At 44.5% G+C, this 20,089-nt stretch overlaps 1 protein-coding gene across 2 annotated transcripts in view; it reads right to left on the bottom strand.

Annotated features, from left to right (window-relative positions):
- Positions 1-20,089, bottom strand: part of ZCCHC2 (zinc finger CCHC-type containing 2) — a 127,660-nt gene that overhangs the window by 3,683 nt on the left and 103,888 nt on the right. Inside the window, exon 12 of one of the 2 annotated variants that reach the window (XM_029590297.1) lies at positions 5,996-6,124. The exons of the other annotated variant lie outside the window; for it this stretch is intronic. Within the exon in view, the coding sequence (XP_029446157.1) occupies positions 5,996-6,124 (129 nt within the window). The remainder of the gene's footprint in view (positions 1-5,995; positions 6,125-20,089) is intronic. 2 annotated transcript variants of the gene reach the window in all.

Genomic DNA, 20,089 nt, shown 5'->3' with positions numbered 1-20,089 from the left:
GCCCTCAACTCTGCCTCTTTTGAATACAAGTACATGGAAAATCATTTCCATACGTACCTACATATGTACAACCCCAGGGTAATTTTCAAAAAGCCTATTTACCTGTATGAGTGCCTTTGAAAATTACTCCCCCCCCCCCCCAAATATGAACAAATGGTAGAGTCACAAATGCCCATTAATCCCTCTCTCATACTCTGCTTTACCATCAGCAGTATCTGATGCAATTCCGCATCTTTCTGGGACAGGAAAGTTGTCATTTTACAAAAAGCATAGCAGCATACTGCATCCCTAAATAAGTTACTGTATACCCTTGGCTAGTTTTAGCTTAAAAAAAAAAAAAAGAGGTGAATAATTCTCCTCCTGGTACTCCTACCATTTCATAAATTACTTCTCAATTCCAGTCTCTGGTGTACTCCCTTTTCCCCTCTCCAATGGCCCGGGGTTTTAAGATATCCAGGAGAATACTACAGAAAAAGATCCGCAGACTGTTTTTATTTTTATTTATGAAACATACTGCCGTAGTTTTATCATGAAAATCAGATTTTTTGGCATATTTCGCCCTGCTCCACCGCCACCGGACTGGATAATCACCAGCAATGAAGAATCCTGTTTTCTAACATTTCTGAAATGTTCAGCTCACCACACACTTCATCACAACACTCCTACCCAAGGGTAAATAATTTTAAAAGTAAACAGTTTGTAACTCTTGTAACCCCTTCCTCGAGGTCCATTTAAAAAGTTCTTGTATTGATTTACCCGAGTGTACATGCAATTCAGGAATACATGTGTTTGCAGGAAAGCAGATGTCTCTCTGTGGAATCTTAACACTGATAACTCACAGCTAAGCTAAACTTTAGGACAAACCCTCTTCAATGCTTTGCCTAAGGGATGCCACAAAAAGCTCTTTCCCTTCATACAAAAAAAAAAATATATATATATATTTATATGCATATATACACAAACACATTATAACAGAATGTGTTGCAGGAACAAAACTACTCTACAATGCCGCCACCACCACCACCACCACCCCCAATCCTACCCCAACACACAAAAGGCAATACTCCTAATTACTGCTAACCCCTATAAGCAGATCACTGCATAAAATTAAGTTGTGTTCTCTGTAGGAATGCACAAACAAACCTACAACAAAGTATGCAGAGTAATGGAGGGACTATGCACTGCTCAAAATTTGGTTTTCTTCTTGGAAAGGGAAGGTGCATTTCTATGCACTAACATCAAGCAACAAATAATCTAAGATCAAATGCTTTCCATTTTAGTTCTCAGGAGGATCAGATGGCTCATGAGATTATGGGGGTAATGCAGAAATTTTCATCTAAAGGTCTCCAGTTCAAGTCAGCTCAGGTGGTAGTGACTGAAAGTCATTACTATCTGAATGCAATTTTGTATGCTAATGTGAAGAGAGCAGTCTTAGCTCAGCTCCCAGCGGACACGTGCCCATAATCACTAAAGTTCATTACAAGGCACGAACTAGTGTCTTTGCGAGCAGACTCCATGGAGAGGCTCAGTTATTGCATGGGCCTGAAAAGTGAATCTCTTTCTCAAACCTTAAAGTGATCTTTCAACAGCAAAACTGAGGCATGGAGATGTTTGCACTAATGTATATACTGACAGATGTTGGCTAGACTTGGCTACCTTTCAAGATGAAACACTCCCCCAAAATCTGTTTTTGCATCCCTCATTGTTAGCCACAAAAGTGTATCTCCTACCACAGAGGCTGAGATAGGTAAAATGCAGGTCCATGGGACTGGCCTACTGGCAGTGTGCACTACTGCCATTTTTTCAAGGTCCCTGATTCGATTCCCAGACTGAACCCTTCTGCACCCCAGATCAACTGGGACTGGGGATGCTGTGGAGGCAGCATTGACAGCTTCTGGGGTGGGAGGAGGAGAGGGTCATGGTCATCGGTAAGGGTGAGATCTGGTGGCTGAAAAGCCCATTATACAAGGTTCTGTAAAGAGCACCTGTATATGGCTCCCGACCCCAGGACCATCACTGCTATGAACTCATTAGGAACAGTGGGAGGACTGTTCTATTAAAATGAGGGAAGTGCCCAGGTAATTAGAAACGAAGGCTCATGGCACCAGGGTGTCATTGCTGGTTCTGATCAAGCTGATAGAAAACGGAAAAAGGAGGAACCTACCGGGCCAAAACATTAAATTATGTTGATCCGTAAAAATGTATTTTAGAATTACATTTAACTTTATCAGTCTTGTCTCACCTGCCTTGTATCTTTACAGTGAAAATGGCTTTTAAGCAACGCAATTCAGAGTTGTCAGACATCCCTGAAACACTAATAAGATTCTAGAAACAAAGTGTCATGTTCCTCAAAGGCACAAAAATGGGAGAAAGCTCTTAAGTAGACCTAGCCTTGGGTGTTAATTCCATTTATCATTAAATATAAATATACAGACCGAAGGCTGGTGCACTCAAACTGGGAAAAAAAACACCATAAAATAGGCACAGGCAAAATAAACTCCCCCCCCTTGTTACATAGGGGATATTCCACTCTTGGTCCTGACTTGTACAGGATGGCTTGCCAAGGCCAGTGGCACTGTGGTGGCCATGACGGCCTTTGATAGCTTCTAACACCTATTGTCCTGCCCAAAGATGCACCAGTTTCTGAAGGGAACTGCTGCTCTTGTCCCTTAAACCAGAGGGATATCATGTAGACGGCTGGTCCGTGTCAAGGGAAGGGAGGAGTCAGAAGCGGGAGAGCGCATTAAATGGGAAGCAATAACCACAGTCATGGTAGTTTCAGCCAACCAGAGCTTTGCGTTCATCTCAGACAGGGCTTCTGGAGATTCTCTCTCCACGTAATGCACGACTACATACCACCCCGTGAGAGTGCTTTTTCAGTTGCTGGATCAACTCTTTGAAATTGAACTCAAAGTGACTCACTTAAGAGTTTTAGAAAAGAAATTAAAACCTTCCTTTTAAAGTTTGTTTATTTTTAAGTTAAAAAAAAAAAATTATTTTTACTGCTTTTTTTATTCCATCTGCTTTTGACTGTTTTATATTATGTATAAGTTTTTTTTTTAAACTATTCATTTGTTATTGATTGGAAGGTTTTTAAAATGTTTTTCTTCCATGTTTTAGTTTATTTTAAGTTATTTTAAGACTCTGTGTTATTTCAATTTTATGATTATGTATGTTATATGTTGGTCATCGCCTAGGCCTTTTGTATTAGGCGATTCACAAATTTTAATAAATGTAAATGAACTGCACCTTTGGACTCTCTAGAAGGGTAATAGGATGGGGAGGGGGGCAATAAATGAAGGTGCTTTAGGGCTCCATGATTACCTGTAAGTGAAAATCAATATCATTTCACAATATTCTGGCTTCACAAGGCGACCCTCCATTGATCATGTAAGTATTCACACTATCTTCTTGCTACTTTAAAAGCAGAGGGGCGGATTTTAAATGCCCTGCGCGCGTAAATCCGGGTGGATTTACACGCGCAGGGCCCTCGCGCGCCAGCGCACCTATTTTGCATAGGCCGCCGGCGCGCACAGAGCCCCGGGATGCGCGTAAGTCCCGGGGCTTTGTCAAAGGGGCGGGGAGGGGGCATGTCGGGGCGTTCCCAAAACGACGTGACGTTTCGGGGGCGGGCCTGGGGCAGGCCTCCAGACCAGCCCCCGGGTCGGGTGACTGCGCGCCAGCAGCCCGCCGGCACACGCAGATTTACGTCTGCTTTTAGCAGGCGTAAATCTGCCAAAGATAAGGGGGGGTGGGTTAGGTAGGGGAAGGGTGAAGGAAAGTTCCCTTAGAGGCCGCTCCGAAATCGGAGCGGCCTCGGAGGGAACAGGCAGTGCGCATTGGGCTCGGCGCGTGCAGGTTGCACAAATGTGCACCCCCTTGCGCGCGCCGACCCCGGATTTTATAAGATATGCGCGTATCTTATAACATCCAGCGTACTTTTTTTCACGCCTGGTGCGCGAACAAAAGTACGAGATCGCGCAATTTTTTAAAATCTACCCCATAGTGTTTTTGCATACCTTGTTTTCCAGTCATTGGCAGATAGTGTGATAAACAAAGGGAGGCTAAAATGTGTATTTCCTCTGCACGTACTAGCAAGGGGAAAACAGTGGAAGCCAGATAATGTAGCTGCGTGTATCCTTTGGCATTAATTATGGCGATGACTTAATAAAAGCAGTTTAGTTTCTTCCACTTTCCTTGCTAAGGGCAGAGAAATGCTTAGAGAGACACCCAAGTATTCCAGTTTCTGAGACAGAATCAAACTGGCAATACACCCAGATATGAAAATTAAAAGGATATCCACTATTCACACAATTTACCAATTTGAGCAAAAACAAAATCAAAGCAATGAATACTGCTCTAATATAAGCTCCAAGACAAAATATTTACATCAAGTAGGAAATGCTTTGGGACAGGCCCATTGGCTTCATGGCAGTACTGCGTGCCGCCAGGCAGGAGGACCTGCCTAAGATTTACAAGCTCAGTTTCTGCTTCTAGGATGAGATGGGAATTACTGCAGATGAGGGGGAGAGAATGCTTCAGCCACCAGTATTTTTCAGTAACTCCTAAGTGAATCCAGGGAAGGATTACCATTCCCCCAATTTAATGGGAGGAAATGAGGATAAAGGAATTATCAGAATTAAAGAGAACCTGCTGGGACAGTTGCTCAAACTGAATCTGTCTGGCCATGATCAATACTTAAAAAAAAAAAAAAAGAAAAAAAAGTGCTGGAAAATCAGAATTTATCACTCGCATGCATAGTATTTCTGTATCTGAAGTTTCATTGATTAATAAGTATTAACTGGAATGTGTAGGTAAAGAGTCATGACCCCCCCCCCCCTTTGAGGAAACATATGCAAATATGTGGAACACTTTGGCGTTAAGAGTTGACTATGACCACATTTATGTAATAGAGGTGGCTCTGTGCCTTTATATTTTGGATGTATGTAAAAGCTTTAAATGTACAACTGTTTTTGTTAAAAAAGAGTTTTACCCACATTAGGGCAGAGACCTGAATGCACTGCTTCTTTCTACTACCAACTACCTACTTGACCTCAGGCCAAGTTATTTTCTCTCATGACCTGGATGGCCCAACTTTGTGTGATGAAATTTCTCCTTATCTCCCCTTCATCTAGCTGAGGTATCAGAAATATGCCATCAGATGATACACCCCTCTCCTGCTCCCCCCTCCCCCCACAAGATGTTTATTATATTAAATGATCTCTGGTACCATTTGGATTAAAAAAACAAAGAAAAAAAAAGGTGCATCAATCAATCCAAATAATTTTACATCTGCACATGCCAGCTAATGGCCATAAGTGCTAAAATAATTGTATTTTGAATAAGAATACCTAGGTGCACATAACTGATACTTTAGAGGTCAGATTCTGAGTGGTGAACTGGTACATCACTCTCAGGACTTGGAACAGGAACAATGAAAAACAGTACCTATGCCAAGGCCATTAGTTTTTAAGCTCTTATCATTAAGGCAAACCTTTTGCACACTGTAGGTGCTGAATAGCATGCATTAAATAACCAGCCTTGCAGCCGAATACAAACTTTTAAGCTCATATATGAAGGGATGAGTAGCAGGGGGTCTATGTCGAGGGAGAATAAAACATGACATTTCAACCCAACTGGTCTGAAAGAGCTGTGGTCAATTGTTTTTTTTTTCTAAACTATATTCCATTTTGCTTTTAACAGGATTTTACCTTTATCTAAACCCACCTGAAAATAAATTCTTACATCCTATCCTACTCAAGGACAATCCAGATATGAAAAGAAAAAAAAAACCCAAACAAACCCCATCTTTGTCCAAAAAAAAAAAAAAAAATCTTCCTAGGAAAATTCTACCACTACTACATTATAGTTAAGGAACAGGTGAGCAAGCTCACCAACATCTCTTCCCAAACTCCTAAACACTGACGCTGGTCAAGGAAGATGGATGTGCGCACGCGCTCAGATTATCAATACACGCGCGCGCCACAAAGCCAACCTCTGTCTTTTTCTTCTTCACTTTCAAAGCTTTCCCTCCCATCATGCCGTGGGCTAGACGGGGAACTGTAACTCTCTGAAGAGGTTTCTCCACATGTGTCCTGTCCAGATCCAGTGTCCAAACTCGGATCTAAAAACAGAAAGAACTCTCCTTTTCATTTGGCACCACGCAGCCGGGCTGTGATCACCAATTTTGTTGCTCAAGCCCTGCCAAAATATATGTTTCCTCTTTGGAACAGCAGCACCACATGGTCCAAGTTACTTTGTTAGCCGTCTCTCAAACCCCTACAGACCCTCCCCTTCTCCCAGCCCCATCAAAGCAAATGGCAGCTGAAATGCCCCTTCCACAGTGCCCAGAATCCTGCAGACAAGATGGGATGCCCATCTGCAATACTGCAAGTTCCTTGGGGGGGGGAATTATAAGCAAAAAGAATCCCAGAAAGCAATAAAAATAAAAACAGGGGAGGGGAAAAAAAAATAATCAAAAAACTTGAGGTAGAATACTTTTCTTTCAGCCAATACAGTCATGTGCCGTTCCTTATGTCTGAAATACTCATCTACTTATAGCACATAGGCTTTTAAAATTAAAGACAGCCACAGGTTAGAAAATATACTTCAAAACACACAGACTGCCAGAGGGAGAATAATTCTACATGGTATATTCATCTTTCCAAAACATATATTGTAGACAGTCTGATTTAAGGACAAAGTGGGAGAGTGCCTACATCCCAAACAAAAATCCAGTTTTAGTTTTTCCCCTTTGTTCAGAAGGAATTGCAATACCACCAACTTTTTTTTTATTTTCTTTCCTTCAAAAACAGACCCCAGAAAAGCACGTCTTTAAATTGCCATGGCACTTAGTACTGGCGAAAGTGAAAATTAAACAGGCTGTACTTCTTTGATTGGCATAATAAAAGCCGTGCTTTCTGTTTTATCAAATACTATAAATAATTAGCAAAAAATACTTTGCTAGAATAAGAGAAAAATACCACACACATGGTTACCATTCATATCAGATGTTTTCATAAAAGATAATGGCACTATCCAGGAAGTTATCAGGTATACCTGCAGTACCCAACTAACTCGGCTTCAGCTAACAAGGAAAAATGTGTGAGGTGAATCCAATGAAAAGCAGTGTTTGCATTTTAATAATCCTCAAGAACTGTGCGCAAAATTCTGCATTAAATATGAAAAAACTGTGCAAAAACACAGTGCTAACTCATTCCCAAATACATCATCCTGACAGAGTATTTCACAAACAAGTCCTCACACAACACTGCTATGGAGGAGCAAGACTGGAACCACCTTTTCCATATACCATTTTTCTGTATAACATCAGAGGTCTAAACTGATCAGTTATTGTACAGAGCAGGGCTTCCCAAACCTTTAGCCAACGTGACCCCATTTCAGCACTTAAATTTACAAGATCCCCAGAGAACCAAAACAAATTAGCAGGATATGGTTCTTCACTCACTCCCATTCTCACCTTCTCCAGGCTCCAACTTATCTACTCTCTCAACTGTTTCCAGTTGATCCTCTTAACCCACCTCATATTTCCCAGCCACTCTCACCTCCCCCCAGCTCATCTTCTCTTTCACCCCCCTCCAATCCATTTTACATCTCCACAGCTGCACTCACCCCCCAAGCTCTAACTCATCTCCCATTCTCTCTCTCAATTCCCAGCTTATTGTATTCCCTTCCAACACTTCTTTCACAAACCCCCCCCCCCCACAAACTGATCCCTCTCACCCCCAGTTCCTTTCTTGCATCCCCTACATGATCTGTCATTCCCCTCTCCTCTTACCATCCACAACCAATCCCTTTCCACCCGATCCAACCCTCAAACTCTTCCTGCATCAGATTCCTCCCCTCAGACAGCCCCGCCCTCCAAAAATCCCCCCCCTGGCCAAGGACAGCAACATTTTCCTGTGGGCCCCGGGACAAAGACTGATGACAGGTAGTGAACAAGAGCAGGTAGACTGGTGACAGGGGCAACATTTTCCTCAAGTGGGATCCAAGGTGGATGAGGAGAAAGAAGTAGTGGCACACTCCACCGGCCCAGACACACTGAGCCCAAACAGTGATCTGCAAGCAGCAGCAGTATTAGTAACAAAAAGTCAGCGTGGAGCTTCCATTGCCTGTGCTAACTCACAGGCCCTGCAATGCCCCACCCCCCCGATCCTTCTCATGCAGAGCTTCCTGTTAGCACAGAAACTCATGGGAGGGCAGGATCACTGCAGGGCCTGTGAGCAATACTGACTCAAAGCCCCCCCCCCCAACGCTGATTTCCACACTAATGCTGCTGATGCCTATGCTCCGGCTTGAGGCACTTATTACCCCCACTGGGGTCCCAACCCACAGTCTGGGAAGCCCTGTGTTAGAATACGGGGGTGGTAGAACTGTATGGACACTGCTTTCACTGTGAGGGGTGAAATATGAATGCCTTCGGTAGCAGAGTCTTTGCACAGGTTTACGTAGATGTGTTACTAAAAGCAAACACCAAAAATGAAAAAAAATTCAATTCCCAAAATGGATTTAGAATACTTTTAAACAATGCAATTCAAAAAAACATTGACATTAAACTTTGTTAATTTACATAAGACTAACCACCAAAAGAAGGCCAAGCCTCTTATTTGAATCAGAAAGTAAGCCTGGAAAGCCTCTCAGAGACCAGCGTCTCCATATAAAATCGTGCTCAGCACCGCCACCCCCCCTGCCGTTTACACTTCAGCACCTGAAATTTACAGGTCCCATCTCCATCACGCAAATGCCAATTTCTCCTTTTCAGTTCGAAAGCCATTCAACTCTCTTGACAGTCAAACTCCTATGATGTAATAACAAAGACGGCTTGCCGCAGTTAAGAAAACACTCCAAAAGGGAATCTTAAAAAAAAAAACTAACTGGAAGGCAGTCTGTAATTTCTCAGATGACCCAAAACAAGTGAAGTTACTCTAGCCATAAAAAAAAAAAAAAAGTTTGAGAAATTCCTATTTTAATTTTTCTTGGGCAATTGATTTTCAAAAAGGGGCAAGTGAAAATTTAAGTTCCACTGATGGAACTTCAGAAAAATATCCCACTGGTCTTAGCAAGCAGGGGGAAGAACTACTGATCAGAGACTGAGGAATATATGATATAACTGGAACATATTCTAGGATGCTGAGGGAGTTCAGAATTTGTGGCAGCTCTACCGGCAAATCCTATTCAGCCCTTCTTTGAAAACTGGGGTGTGGTCCCAGAAAAATGTAGGATGCATGGAATGCAGTGCCATGTTTCTCACCTGGAAACACCCTTGGGTTAAATCATATTGCAGACCGTTACAAAGAGGACAAGTTTGAGGTTCACTCCTTTTCATCACTACAAACTGTTCTGCATACCCTGCTCGCATTGCTTCGCCTTTCTACATGTGAGGCACTATCAGGCATCCTTGCAGTGGACAAAGGACTTTATAAAAGTGGGACTAGATCAAGTACTGGAAACTACAGGCCAGAGAGTGCGACCTCAATAGATGGCAAATTAATGGCAACTCTACTAAAGGACGAGATAGGGAAGCATTTTGAGGACCTGAGGCAGCATGAATTTACCAGAGGGAGATTATATCAAAGAAAGCCGATCAATTTCTTGGATTGGGTGACCAAAGAATTACATTAGATGCCTGGATGGATTTCAGCAAAGCTTCTGACACCATCCCACCTAACAGGCTCATATCAATTGAGCAGCCTGTGGGTAGGATGTAACGTTTTTGGATTAGAAACAGGGTAGAGGTAAATAAGTTTATTCTGAGGAAAAGCAGAGTTGCTTACCTGTAACAGGTGTTCTCCAAGGACAAGATGTCAGCCCTCATACATGGCTGATATCAGATGAACCCCAGCACAGAAATTTGATTTCAGTTTCTAGAAAAGCTTTGAACATGCTATACTGTCACATGGGAGGCCCCTCCTTCAGTTTATAATTTAGCTTAACCTCGGAGAAAACATCTCCAAGGGGAAGTGGGCAGGTTTTGTGAGCACAGACTTCTTGCTGTCCTCAGAGAACACCTGTTACAGTTAAGCAACTCTGCTTTCCCCAGAAAAAAAAAAAAAAAAAAAAGGCAGAAGAGCAATCCTCACACAGGGGATCCCTAGCTACAGACTGCCACAAACAAAAAAGATGAAAAAAAAAATACCACCAACAAGCAAAAATTGTTTGTGACAGAAAGCCACATTTGTATTTTCTGTATTTTTATAGGGGCGGCCTGGAACCAAAATAACAGGACCTGTGGTAGATGGGTTTTACTCCAAAAATAGACACTCAGGACTGTTGCATTAGGGAGCTCCTGTCCAAGCAATAGTGCAATATGACTATGTGGCAAGAATTCAACATCACAGCCTTGCAGATCTCCACAATGGAGACTGATCTCAGATGTGCTGCCGATTCTACCATAACTGACATTGTAAGCCTTGACACGGTCCACCAGATTCAGGGCTGTCTTGGCGTAAAACAGAAGGAGACGCAATCTGCTAGCCAGTTTGAGTGTGTGTTTGCCAATGGCAATTTCAGGCTTGTTAATGTAAAAAAAAAAAAAACAAACAAAAAAAAACAAAAAAAAACCAAACTGGGTGGAATTGAAGAGCTTCAGTCTGCTCCTGACAGAAGGCCAAGGCTTTCTTGCAGTCCAAACTGTGAAGCACTTGTTCACCTTTGTGGACTGGGAAACAATATTGGAAGGACGATTGTCTGATTAAGAGGAAGTCTAACACTACCTTAGGCAGGAAGTTGGTATAAGGTGGATAAGTCACAAGGGCCTGAAGCTCACCCAACTCTGCAGGCCAAAGTGACCACTATCAAAAATCAGACCTTCATTTATTTCACTCAAGAGTCTATAGCTAGAAAGGGAGCTTTCATCAGCTGAGTAATTACAATGTTGACGTTACATAACTCAGTGAGAGACTTGATGGCTGTGATTCTGTAGTCCGCTTTGGATAAATGATTATATGGCAACTGGTGGAATAAGCATTTTCTAATTAAATAAAAATAGAAAGTAAAGCAAGCCCCGCATGAAATGGATAATTAAAGGCTGTGCAGAGATAAGTCTACCTTCTACATGACTGTGGTAAGCACTAGTTGTATTATGCTGAACCTTGAACTAGTCTTTAAGATCTCACTCTGAAAATGTAGACAGTAATCAAGCATTTAATGTCAAACAGGAGAAAGGATCTAGGTTCTTTCCTTTCCAACACACTAAAAGGCAAACCACCTTCACTTCGACCCATAGGATTTCCTTGTGAGTCCCTTCCTGGAAGCCAGAAGAATACAAGACATATCCTCAAGAGTTCAGGTATTGTAGAGCTATCCTCTCAACATTCAGACTGTGATGGCTAGGGACACAATATTGGGGTGGCCCAACAGCCCCTGATCTTTAATTATAAGACTTGGGGAAATTCCTTGGCCCAGGGGTAGACCTCAGGATACACAGCCATTCCAACTTTTCAGGATATTCATAAAGAATATGCATGAGAGAGACTTGCATAGAGTGGAGGCAGTGCATAAAAATCTCATATGCATATTCCTTGTGAATATCCTGAAAATCTGTCTGGCTGAGTGTAGCCTGAAGACTAGGTTGAGAACCCTTGTCCTTGCTGACTATTTCTGATGGACATCTCCAGCAGTAGTGGAAAACAAATGTCTCAGCTAAAAGGGTACTATGAGAATCAGTCTCCTATTCCCTTCAGAGTTTAAAAATGCTCTTTGCGATGAGAAGAATTGAAGAATGTGTGCGCAATAGATCCTGGTCCCAATTTAGAGTAAAGGTGCCCGAGACTAGTTTGCCATGAGTCCACTTTCTGAAGCAGAAGAGCAGGACTTTTCTGTCCAAAGTGGACACAAACAGATCCACCTAACTCACGGAATATCTTGTTTGCTACTCTCCTGCCCAGGGAACATTCCTGGAGATCCTGGATATGAGTCAGTCTGTCTGCTAGGACATTATCCTCACCTACCAAATATGTGGCTCTGGTAACCATTCCCTGAGAGATGGCCCAATCCCATATCTGGACAGCCTCCTGACTCAGAAGGTTCGATTCCATTCCTCCATAATAGACTACACAGTACACTACCGTCTGATAGTCCATCTGAAGGATAATTTTGTTGGTCAACTGATCTCTGAAAGCCTTCACAGCATACCAAATCATCCTTCACTCTAGAAAGAGTATTTGATGAAACTTTTCTTGAGCTTACCAAAGGCTCTGGGTGCAGAGCTCCTCTACATGGGCTCTCCCCATCCTAGGCTGAGCACATCTTTTGTTAGGACAATTTGAATTGAACTGGTGTATATGTATTTTGTTACTTGTCTAGAGGTGTGGATGGTACAGGCTAATCATTTTTAAATTTGGAAAGATATATACCCTTGGTCAAATTGCAATGGATCAGCCACCAGGTCAGAGAGTCCTTCAGAGTCTGGGTAATTTGGATGCCGTCCCAAAGATCTTGAGTGGCTTGATTCCACTGTGATCCAAGAGTCCTTTTGGCTCATCTCAAGTGAAGACATGCCAAGGGAGTAATGGACTGTTGATGCCATGAGACTCACCATCCTCAACATATCCCATTCTAATCCCCGACAACTCGTCCTTACCCTCTCCACTTTGGATATCAGTGTGAATTCTCTCCTGTGCAGGGAAGTCTCTTGTCAGAGCCATGTCTAGCAGTGCTCCTTATAAATTGCAGTTGAGATGACTGGCTCAAGTGGGACTCGAGGTGGATGACAAACCGTAGCAACTACACCACCAAGATGATTTTCTCTTTAATTCTGTGGCATCGCTCGACCAGCCAATCATCCAAGTAGGGAAACACATGCATCCCCCAACCTACATAGATGCACCACCATGCTGCCAGACACTTTGTGAAAACGTGGTGCTAATGCGAGGCCGAATGATACTACGCAATATTGGAAATGGTGTTCTGTTAATCAGATGATATTTTCTGTGATCTGGAAATCTTTATGGCGGTGCGAGCATCCTTTAGATCTAGAAAGCATAGCCAGTCCTCTTTTACAAGAAAGGTCATCAAAGGGCCCCAGGGAAACCATCTTAAACTTTTCCCTTTTTAGAAGCTTGTTCAACAACCTTAGGTCTAGAATGGGACAGAGTCCCCATGATTTCTATGGGATCAGAAATACTTGGAAGTAAAATCCCTGCAGTCTCTCTCCTGGTGGAATGGGCTCGACTGCATTAACGTTTAAGACAGAAGAGCTCTGTAGCAGTTCCTGATACTGAGACACTGATCAAGTGGGATTTTGAGAGTAATTTGGAAGAAAGTTAAAGCAGCATAGTAAACCCTTTTCATATTATCCGGAGGACCCACATGTCCACGCTAGTCTGAGTTAAGCTTCTGCAAAGCTTTAGTCTACTTCTGATAGGAAGGTTGTCTAGTACTGGGATCTGGGCTATATTCTATGATCCACTCAAAACCCAGCCCTAGCTTTTGGCTGGGTTGCTGGCTGTGGCTTTGGGGCCTTTGCTGCCCTGAAATGAGCACAAGGACCCTGCTGTTGACATGAGTGAGGAGGGGTGGAGAAAAAAAAAGGTCTCCTTAGGTTACAGAAATACCTCCTCTGTGCTCCACTCAGGTACCTTCTAGCTGAAGGTAGGTCCAAAATGGCAGTAGAGAGAGTCCAAATTGCCACAGTGATTTAAAAAAAACCAAAACAAAAAAAAAAACAAAAAACACTTCCTTGACTTTATCTCCAAAGAGATTCTCTATTGCAAGGCACATCAGCAAGTCTTTCCTGGAAATCAATCAATGTCTGAGGCCAGTAGCCAGGTGAGACTGCAGATGCGAATATCTATCAAAGAGTTCTTAATGCCAGCTTGACAACATGCATTTTCCATACTGTCTGCCCTTGTCCATCAGTGCTTCAAAATTGTTATACTACTTCTTAGTAAGCTGCACTGCCTCCTCTTCTATGTTCTTCAGAATGGCCTGTATATACTGTTCATGAAAAGCTGATAGGACACTATGCCAGCACGGGAGCATCTCTATAAATCTTCCTCCAAATGAGTCCAGTGTATGAGAATCTCCATGGGCACCAAGGAATGGGTTTTAGAGTGGATTCAACCACCACCGATTTGGGCAGCAGCTGCTGCTTCTCAAATCCTGCAGTCTTCTGGTCACGATATATCACTTCCACCCTCTTGTTCACTGAAGCCACAGAGAGGAGGCTCTCCCACATCCTCATCTATAACTCTTGAAAGATCTCATAAACAAGAACTGCCATATCATCCTTAGCAGGATCCACAAATTGCACTCTTCTCTTTTTGCAACAAATAGAATGGCATCCACCATTCTCTGAATAAAGCCAGCATAAGAGGTCCTCGGGAGACTCCTTTCCTGTGGAGGAAAGGGGTTGGGAGACCTGATGACCTTTCTGGATCAGAGACGTCCTCTGATCTACAGCAGTACTTCCAAGAATATTCAGAGCCCGACTGTTAGGTTGGGGGCGTGGACTGGAATTTCGCCCAGCTAGCAGAAAAGGCCTCAGAGGCAAACATTTGTCAATTGGGCCCTAGACTCAGTTCCCTCACATCGGGGATGTTTCCTCCCATGATTCCCTGAAAATCACCATCGCTGTACCAATAACTAATGTCTATACCCCTCTGAGAACCAGCATTGATGCTGTTAACCGGGTACTCAAGATTCCAGTATTGGTTGGATGTCCGTCTGCAGGGTTACCAATGCTGTTGGCATAGATACTCTGCATATTATGTTCCAGGGCATCATGATTTTCCTATCCAGATCCTCAAAAACTGCTGATGCCAACACTGCCTGGGAGGCAAAAGGGAAGGCCATATCTTTCTGGGAAACCACAGGTATATCAGTGGTTGACACTTGGACACTTGGAGATTGATGTGATTCCCAGAACTGCACGGAGGATCAGCTCTCCTCACACAGGTATGCTCTGGGGGATTTAAGGTTGCCAGCAGAATGTCCCTGCTTCCAGCAATCCAGATTGATAAGAGACCAATGCCAATGTTTCTGATCTTCACTGGATACACTTCACTGGAGCTCCATGATACTGGAATAGAAGATGCAGAACCCTTTGATCTCTTTGGATGGGAAAAGAGACTGCTTTGCCTCCTTTGTCTAACTTAGTGCTCGATGTCCTCCTGATGTTGATGCACCACCAGTGGGCGATGCAGCTCCCATGTCTTTCAATTCAAATACCGATGAGCTAGACTTACGAATTCCAAAGTGGGCTGCATCTCTGTGTCTTTGCCGATTGCGTTGACCATGCTGAATGTGCCGAACACTGGCTCAGATGGTGCAATGGAATGGATTTCACCGGTTGGGCTGGAGTGGCAATGGCACTTAGTGCATTGACTGTGCTGATGGAGATAGTCCAGACACTGGCTGCGTCAATGCAGTTGGGTCGAGATCCTGTGCTGTGCAGACACAATTTATTTTGACCACTCCATATCGACTGAGGCTTGGTGCTGCTCGGAGCCACTCCACACAGAGCCAGACTTAGGCTGATGGAAGGCATAACTCAATTCATCTCTCAAGAAACCTGAGGAGAAGGAGGACCGGAGGAAGTCTACCAAAACTCATCCAAATGCTGAATAAGGAGGTAATTTTTTTTTTAAACTTACCTGGGGCTCAGCACTTACTGAGTACAGAGACTGTCCCCAGCTGCAGGGGAGAGAGGGCTTTGTCCATCACTGTCACGCTTGGCTTCCTGCACCCACTGCCTTTCTGCTGCTTAAGCAAAGCCCACGCCGGGAACCGGCTACAGGACCAAGGCACACCTCTGAAGGATCTTGGACATCGCTTCAGGAATTCTCAACTGGGGAAGGGATCTTTAGGTATCACCACAGGAGAGCGGGGCTCAATTCTTTTTCTCCAATTTAAATGTAGAATTTCTCCTTCCAAAAAGTACAGCAATCCCCACAAGGAGAGGTACGTCCACCATCTCCTGGAGACTGAGAAATACTGAAGGGTTGAGGTCACTGCACGGGTGTATCTACTAGGGTGACATCAGCTTTGAAATCTGACTCCATCTCCATCTGCTGGGAAGGAAGCATAACCTATTGGTCCCAGGTCCATCTGGCTACACGCTAGAAAAGCCCTATTTGTTTTTGAGACCACAGGAACATCCTCCTGCAGGCATAACAATTTGCAGTATCATTGTAGGGGCCTGAGCAGCAGCAGATGTGTCCACCCATGATGGACATTCTGCAGCTGCAGGTCTTGAACCCCCTGATAGAGTTGCTTACCTGTAACAGATGTTCTCCCAGGACGGTAGGATGTTAGTCCACACATATGGGTGACATCATCAGATGGAGCCCCGTCACGGAACACTTTTGTCAAAGTTTCTAGAACTTTGACTGGCACACTGGGGTAGATTTTATAAAACAGCGCGAGCGCGTACTTTTGTTGGCGCACCAGGCGCAAACAAAAGTACGCTGGATTTTAGTAGATACGCGCGTAGCCGCGCATATCTGCTAAAATCCTGGATCGGCGCGCGCAAGGCTGCCGATTTTGGGCAGCCGGCGCGCGCCGAGCCGCGCAGCCTGTCTCCGTTCCCTCAGAGGCCGCTCCGAAATCGGAGCGGCCTCGGAGGGAACTCCCTTTCGCCCTCCCCTCACCTTCCCCTCCCTAACCCACCCCCCGGCCCTATCTAAACCCCCCCCCCACCTTTATCCCTGGATTTACGCCTCCCGGAGGAAGATGTAAATCCACGTGCGCCAGCGGGCTGCTGGCGCGCGGAGACGCGATCCGGGGGCGGTTCAGGAGGGCGCGGCCACGCCCCCGGACCGCCCCGGCCCGAAACCACGCCTGCCCCCGAAACGCCACGCCGATCGGCCCCGCCCCCGACACGCCCCCTCGAAAAACCCCGGGACTTACGTGAGTCCCGGGGCTCTGCGCGCGCTGGCGGGCCTATGGAAAATAGGCGCGCCAGCGCGCATGGCCCTGCTCGCGTAAATCTGGGCGGATTTACGCGAGCAGGGCTTTTAAAATCCGCCCCACTGAGCATGCCCAGCATGCCACTAACTCTGTAGCCACCAGGGGTCTCCCCCCCCTTCAGTCTCGTTTGTAGCAAAAAGTATGAGCGAAAAATAAAGAAAATGGTACAACTCCACGGGGTGGCGGGCGGATTTCGTGAAGATTAACATCCTGCTGTCCTGGGAGAACACCTGTTACAGGTAAGCAACTCTGCTTTCTCCCAGGACAAGCAGGATGGTAGTCCTAACATATGGATGAATAGCAAGCTACAGGCTGAGTCATATGAATGTGAGCAAACAGCACACATGTGCAACAGGCACAACTGGGGTGCTGTTGGCAAGGATGAGGCAGCCTGAAATTCACAGCGGGTTGAGGTAGAACGAGTTGGGTTCCTACACTGGGAACAAATTTCTTAGGACAGACTGGCCAAAGACTGAATCCTGTCGTCCAGCCTTCTCCAGGCAGTAGTGAGCTGCGAAGGTGTTGAGAGAGCTCCATGTCGCAGCTCTGCAGATGTCAGCAATCTGTACTGAACGGGAGTGTGCTTCTGAGGTTGCCATTGTGCCTTCACTTGTCCCTGCAGTGGAAGGCCTGCTTGCTGGTAGCAGAATGCAATACAGTTTGCTAATTAGTTTGATAGTGTTTGCTTGCCCACAGCATCCCCAAGTTTGTTTTTATCAAAAGATACAAAAAGAGTTGGTGGACTTCCTGTGGGCTGTAGTGCAGTCTAAGTAAAATGCAAGAGCACACTTACAGTTCAAGGTATATAAAAGCTCACTCACCTGGGTGAACATGAGGCCTTGGAAAGAAAATGGGCAAGACTATGGATTGATTTAAATGGGAATCAGTTACCACCTTAGGAAGGAATTTAGGATGAGTGCGAAGAACCACCTGGTTGTGTAGGGTGACTAGGTCACAAGGGCCTGTAACTCACTTACCCTGCGAGCAGATGTAATGGCTACTAGGAAAATTACTTTCCATGTAAGGTATCTGAGTTTGCAGGAGTGCAGGGTCTCAAAAGTAGTGTGCACGAGCCATGTAAGGACAACATTGAGGTCCCATGCCATGACTGGTGGCCGTAGAGGAGGCTTAAGTTGTAATAAGCCTCTCATGAAGCGACTCACCAGGGGTTGAGCTGTTAATCGGGGCATCCCCTATTCCTTGATGGTAAGCAGAAACGGCACTAAGGTGCACTCTGACAGATGACATCTGGAGGCCAGATTCAGAGATGTGCCAAAGATAATCTAATAGACTCAATGTGGGGCAAGAAAAGGGATCCAAGCCCTTCTGTGTACACCACAAGGTAAATCTCTTCCATTTAGAGCGGTAGGATTTCCGCATGAAAAGCTTCCGTGAAGCTACAAGGACTTGAGAAACATCACTTGAAAGGTTGAGTGGTTGTAGTTTCAACCTTCCAACATCCAGGCCATCAGAGACAGGGTCTGGAGGTTTGGGTGGCGTAACTTGCGGTGATTCTGTGTTGTGAGGTTGAGCGATGTGCCCAGGCGAATGGGGTCCTGGACAGAAAGGTTGAGAAGTATGGGAAACCAAATTTGGCGCAGCCAATATGGGGCTATGAGTATCCTTAAGCCCGGTCCTGTTGTAGCTTCACGCGAGTCATTTGTGTGCAACTAGGGCATCGATGGATGTTGTAAGAGGGGGTCTAAGCACAAAAATGCAAGTTTCATGAGGGTCCGTTATGGACATGGTTCTCGGACACTAAGCATTTTCTAAACCCGGTCGCCATGTCGAAAAAAGGCGGGCGTACAGTCAGTGACTGTCAGGCACCAAAGCGGTAAGCCGCCGGGAACATACCGCAAGTATGGGAAAACACACTTACCGAGTGTCGGAGGGAATAGAGCGCTATGGGGGACCCTGTTGAAGGATTTTTTAAGCTAAACTTCAAATATTTCCGTGAGGAAAGTTGTGAGAAATTTCTCACAAAGCTCCTAAACCGCGTGGCATCTGCTGCGAGGAAAAAAAAAAAAAAAAAAAGAGACTGAAGGGGGACCCCTGGTGGCTACAAGGTTAGTGGCTTGCTGGGCATGCTCAGTGTGCCAGTCAAAGTTCTAGAAACTTTGACAGAAGTGTTCCGTGACAGGGCTCCATCTGATGTCACTCATATGTGAGTACTACCATCCTGCTTGTCCTGGGAGAAAGTGAGTTTCTAGGGTCATGGCATGTCCAACTTTTTTTTTATTATTATTATTATTATTTTTTTTTTTTTTTTTTTTTTAAAGGTAACAATCATTGTGGGACTGCTGAGGCAGTGGCAGACAAAGATTAGCACACCACTTGGTGCAGCAAAATGTGTAAAAAAAAAAAAAAAAAATTCCGCACAGCATTACAAACAAACTGAGTGGCTCACCAGGCAGTGAACATGCGGGAAGTACCACACATGGTCAGTAGGCTCAAAGCTTTACTGAGCTAGAGGGAGGTCCATTTGGCACCACTGGATAACATCACCCACATGTCATGGCTAATTCAGCCCTATTTGTCAACTGGGAAAACAGTTGGCCGTCAAAAGTAGAAACAAATTAAACTGTGTGGCCCAGTTGTAGAGCACTTCCCTATTTGCTGTAGAACAATTATAGTTGGGCTGGTGTGCTAGCAGTTGAAATGGTCCATGTAAACAATGAAAGCAGACCTGAAGGAAGATTTCTAGGCTTCAACTGTACAAGTGGTAGCTTGCACACATTTATAAGTTGCAGACCTTTGTACATTAATGATGTGCCACAGATTATCTAGTGGAGGTATACCTGTTAAAATACAGTCTGCGGTCCAAGCTCAAGAGAAGAATTGCAGCAGGAGCAGTGGCCTCTATAGCAAGGAAGCATTAGATATCTGGGGCAGAAAATAGCAGTAGTGGCCCTGAGCTAGAGCTAGAAAGTGAATCAAAAGCCCCAGGTTGGGAGAAGAGGGCAGTGCCGTAATGAGTTTAAACACCCCCGCACCCTCCAAAAACAAATAAGATTGTCACTTCTCTCCCCACTCTGGCACCTAACAATTTTGACTGGCACTTACATTTTCTACAAATATTTACACCTTTGGGGGAACAAGTCAATATCCAAATATTTCAAAAGTATAAATAATATGGAAACAAACTTATTTTAAAGAAATG

The sequence above is a fragment of the Rhinatrema bivittatum genome, chromosome 2, assembly GCF_901001135.1.
Source record: "Rhinatrema bivittatum chromosome 2, aRhiBiv1.1, whole genome shotgun sequence".
In the NCBI taxonomy this organism is placed as follows: Eukaryota; Metazoa; Chordata; class Amphibia; order Gymnophiona; family Rhinatrematidae; genus Rhinatrema; species Rhinatrema bivittatum.
Note: the sequence above shows the minus strand (reverse complement) of the source record. Positions and strands in the feature narration are given on the sequence as shown.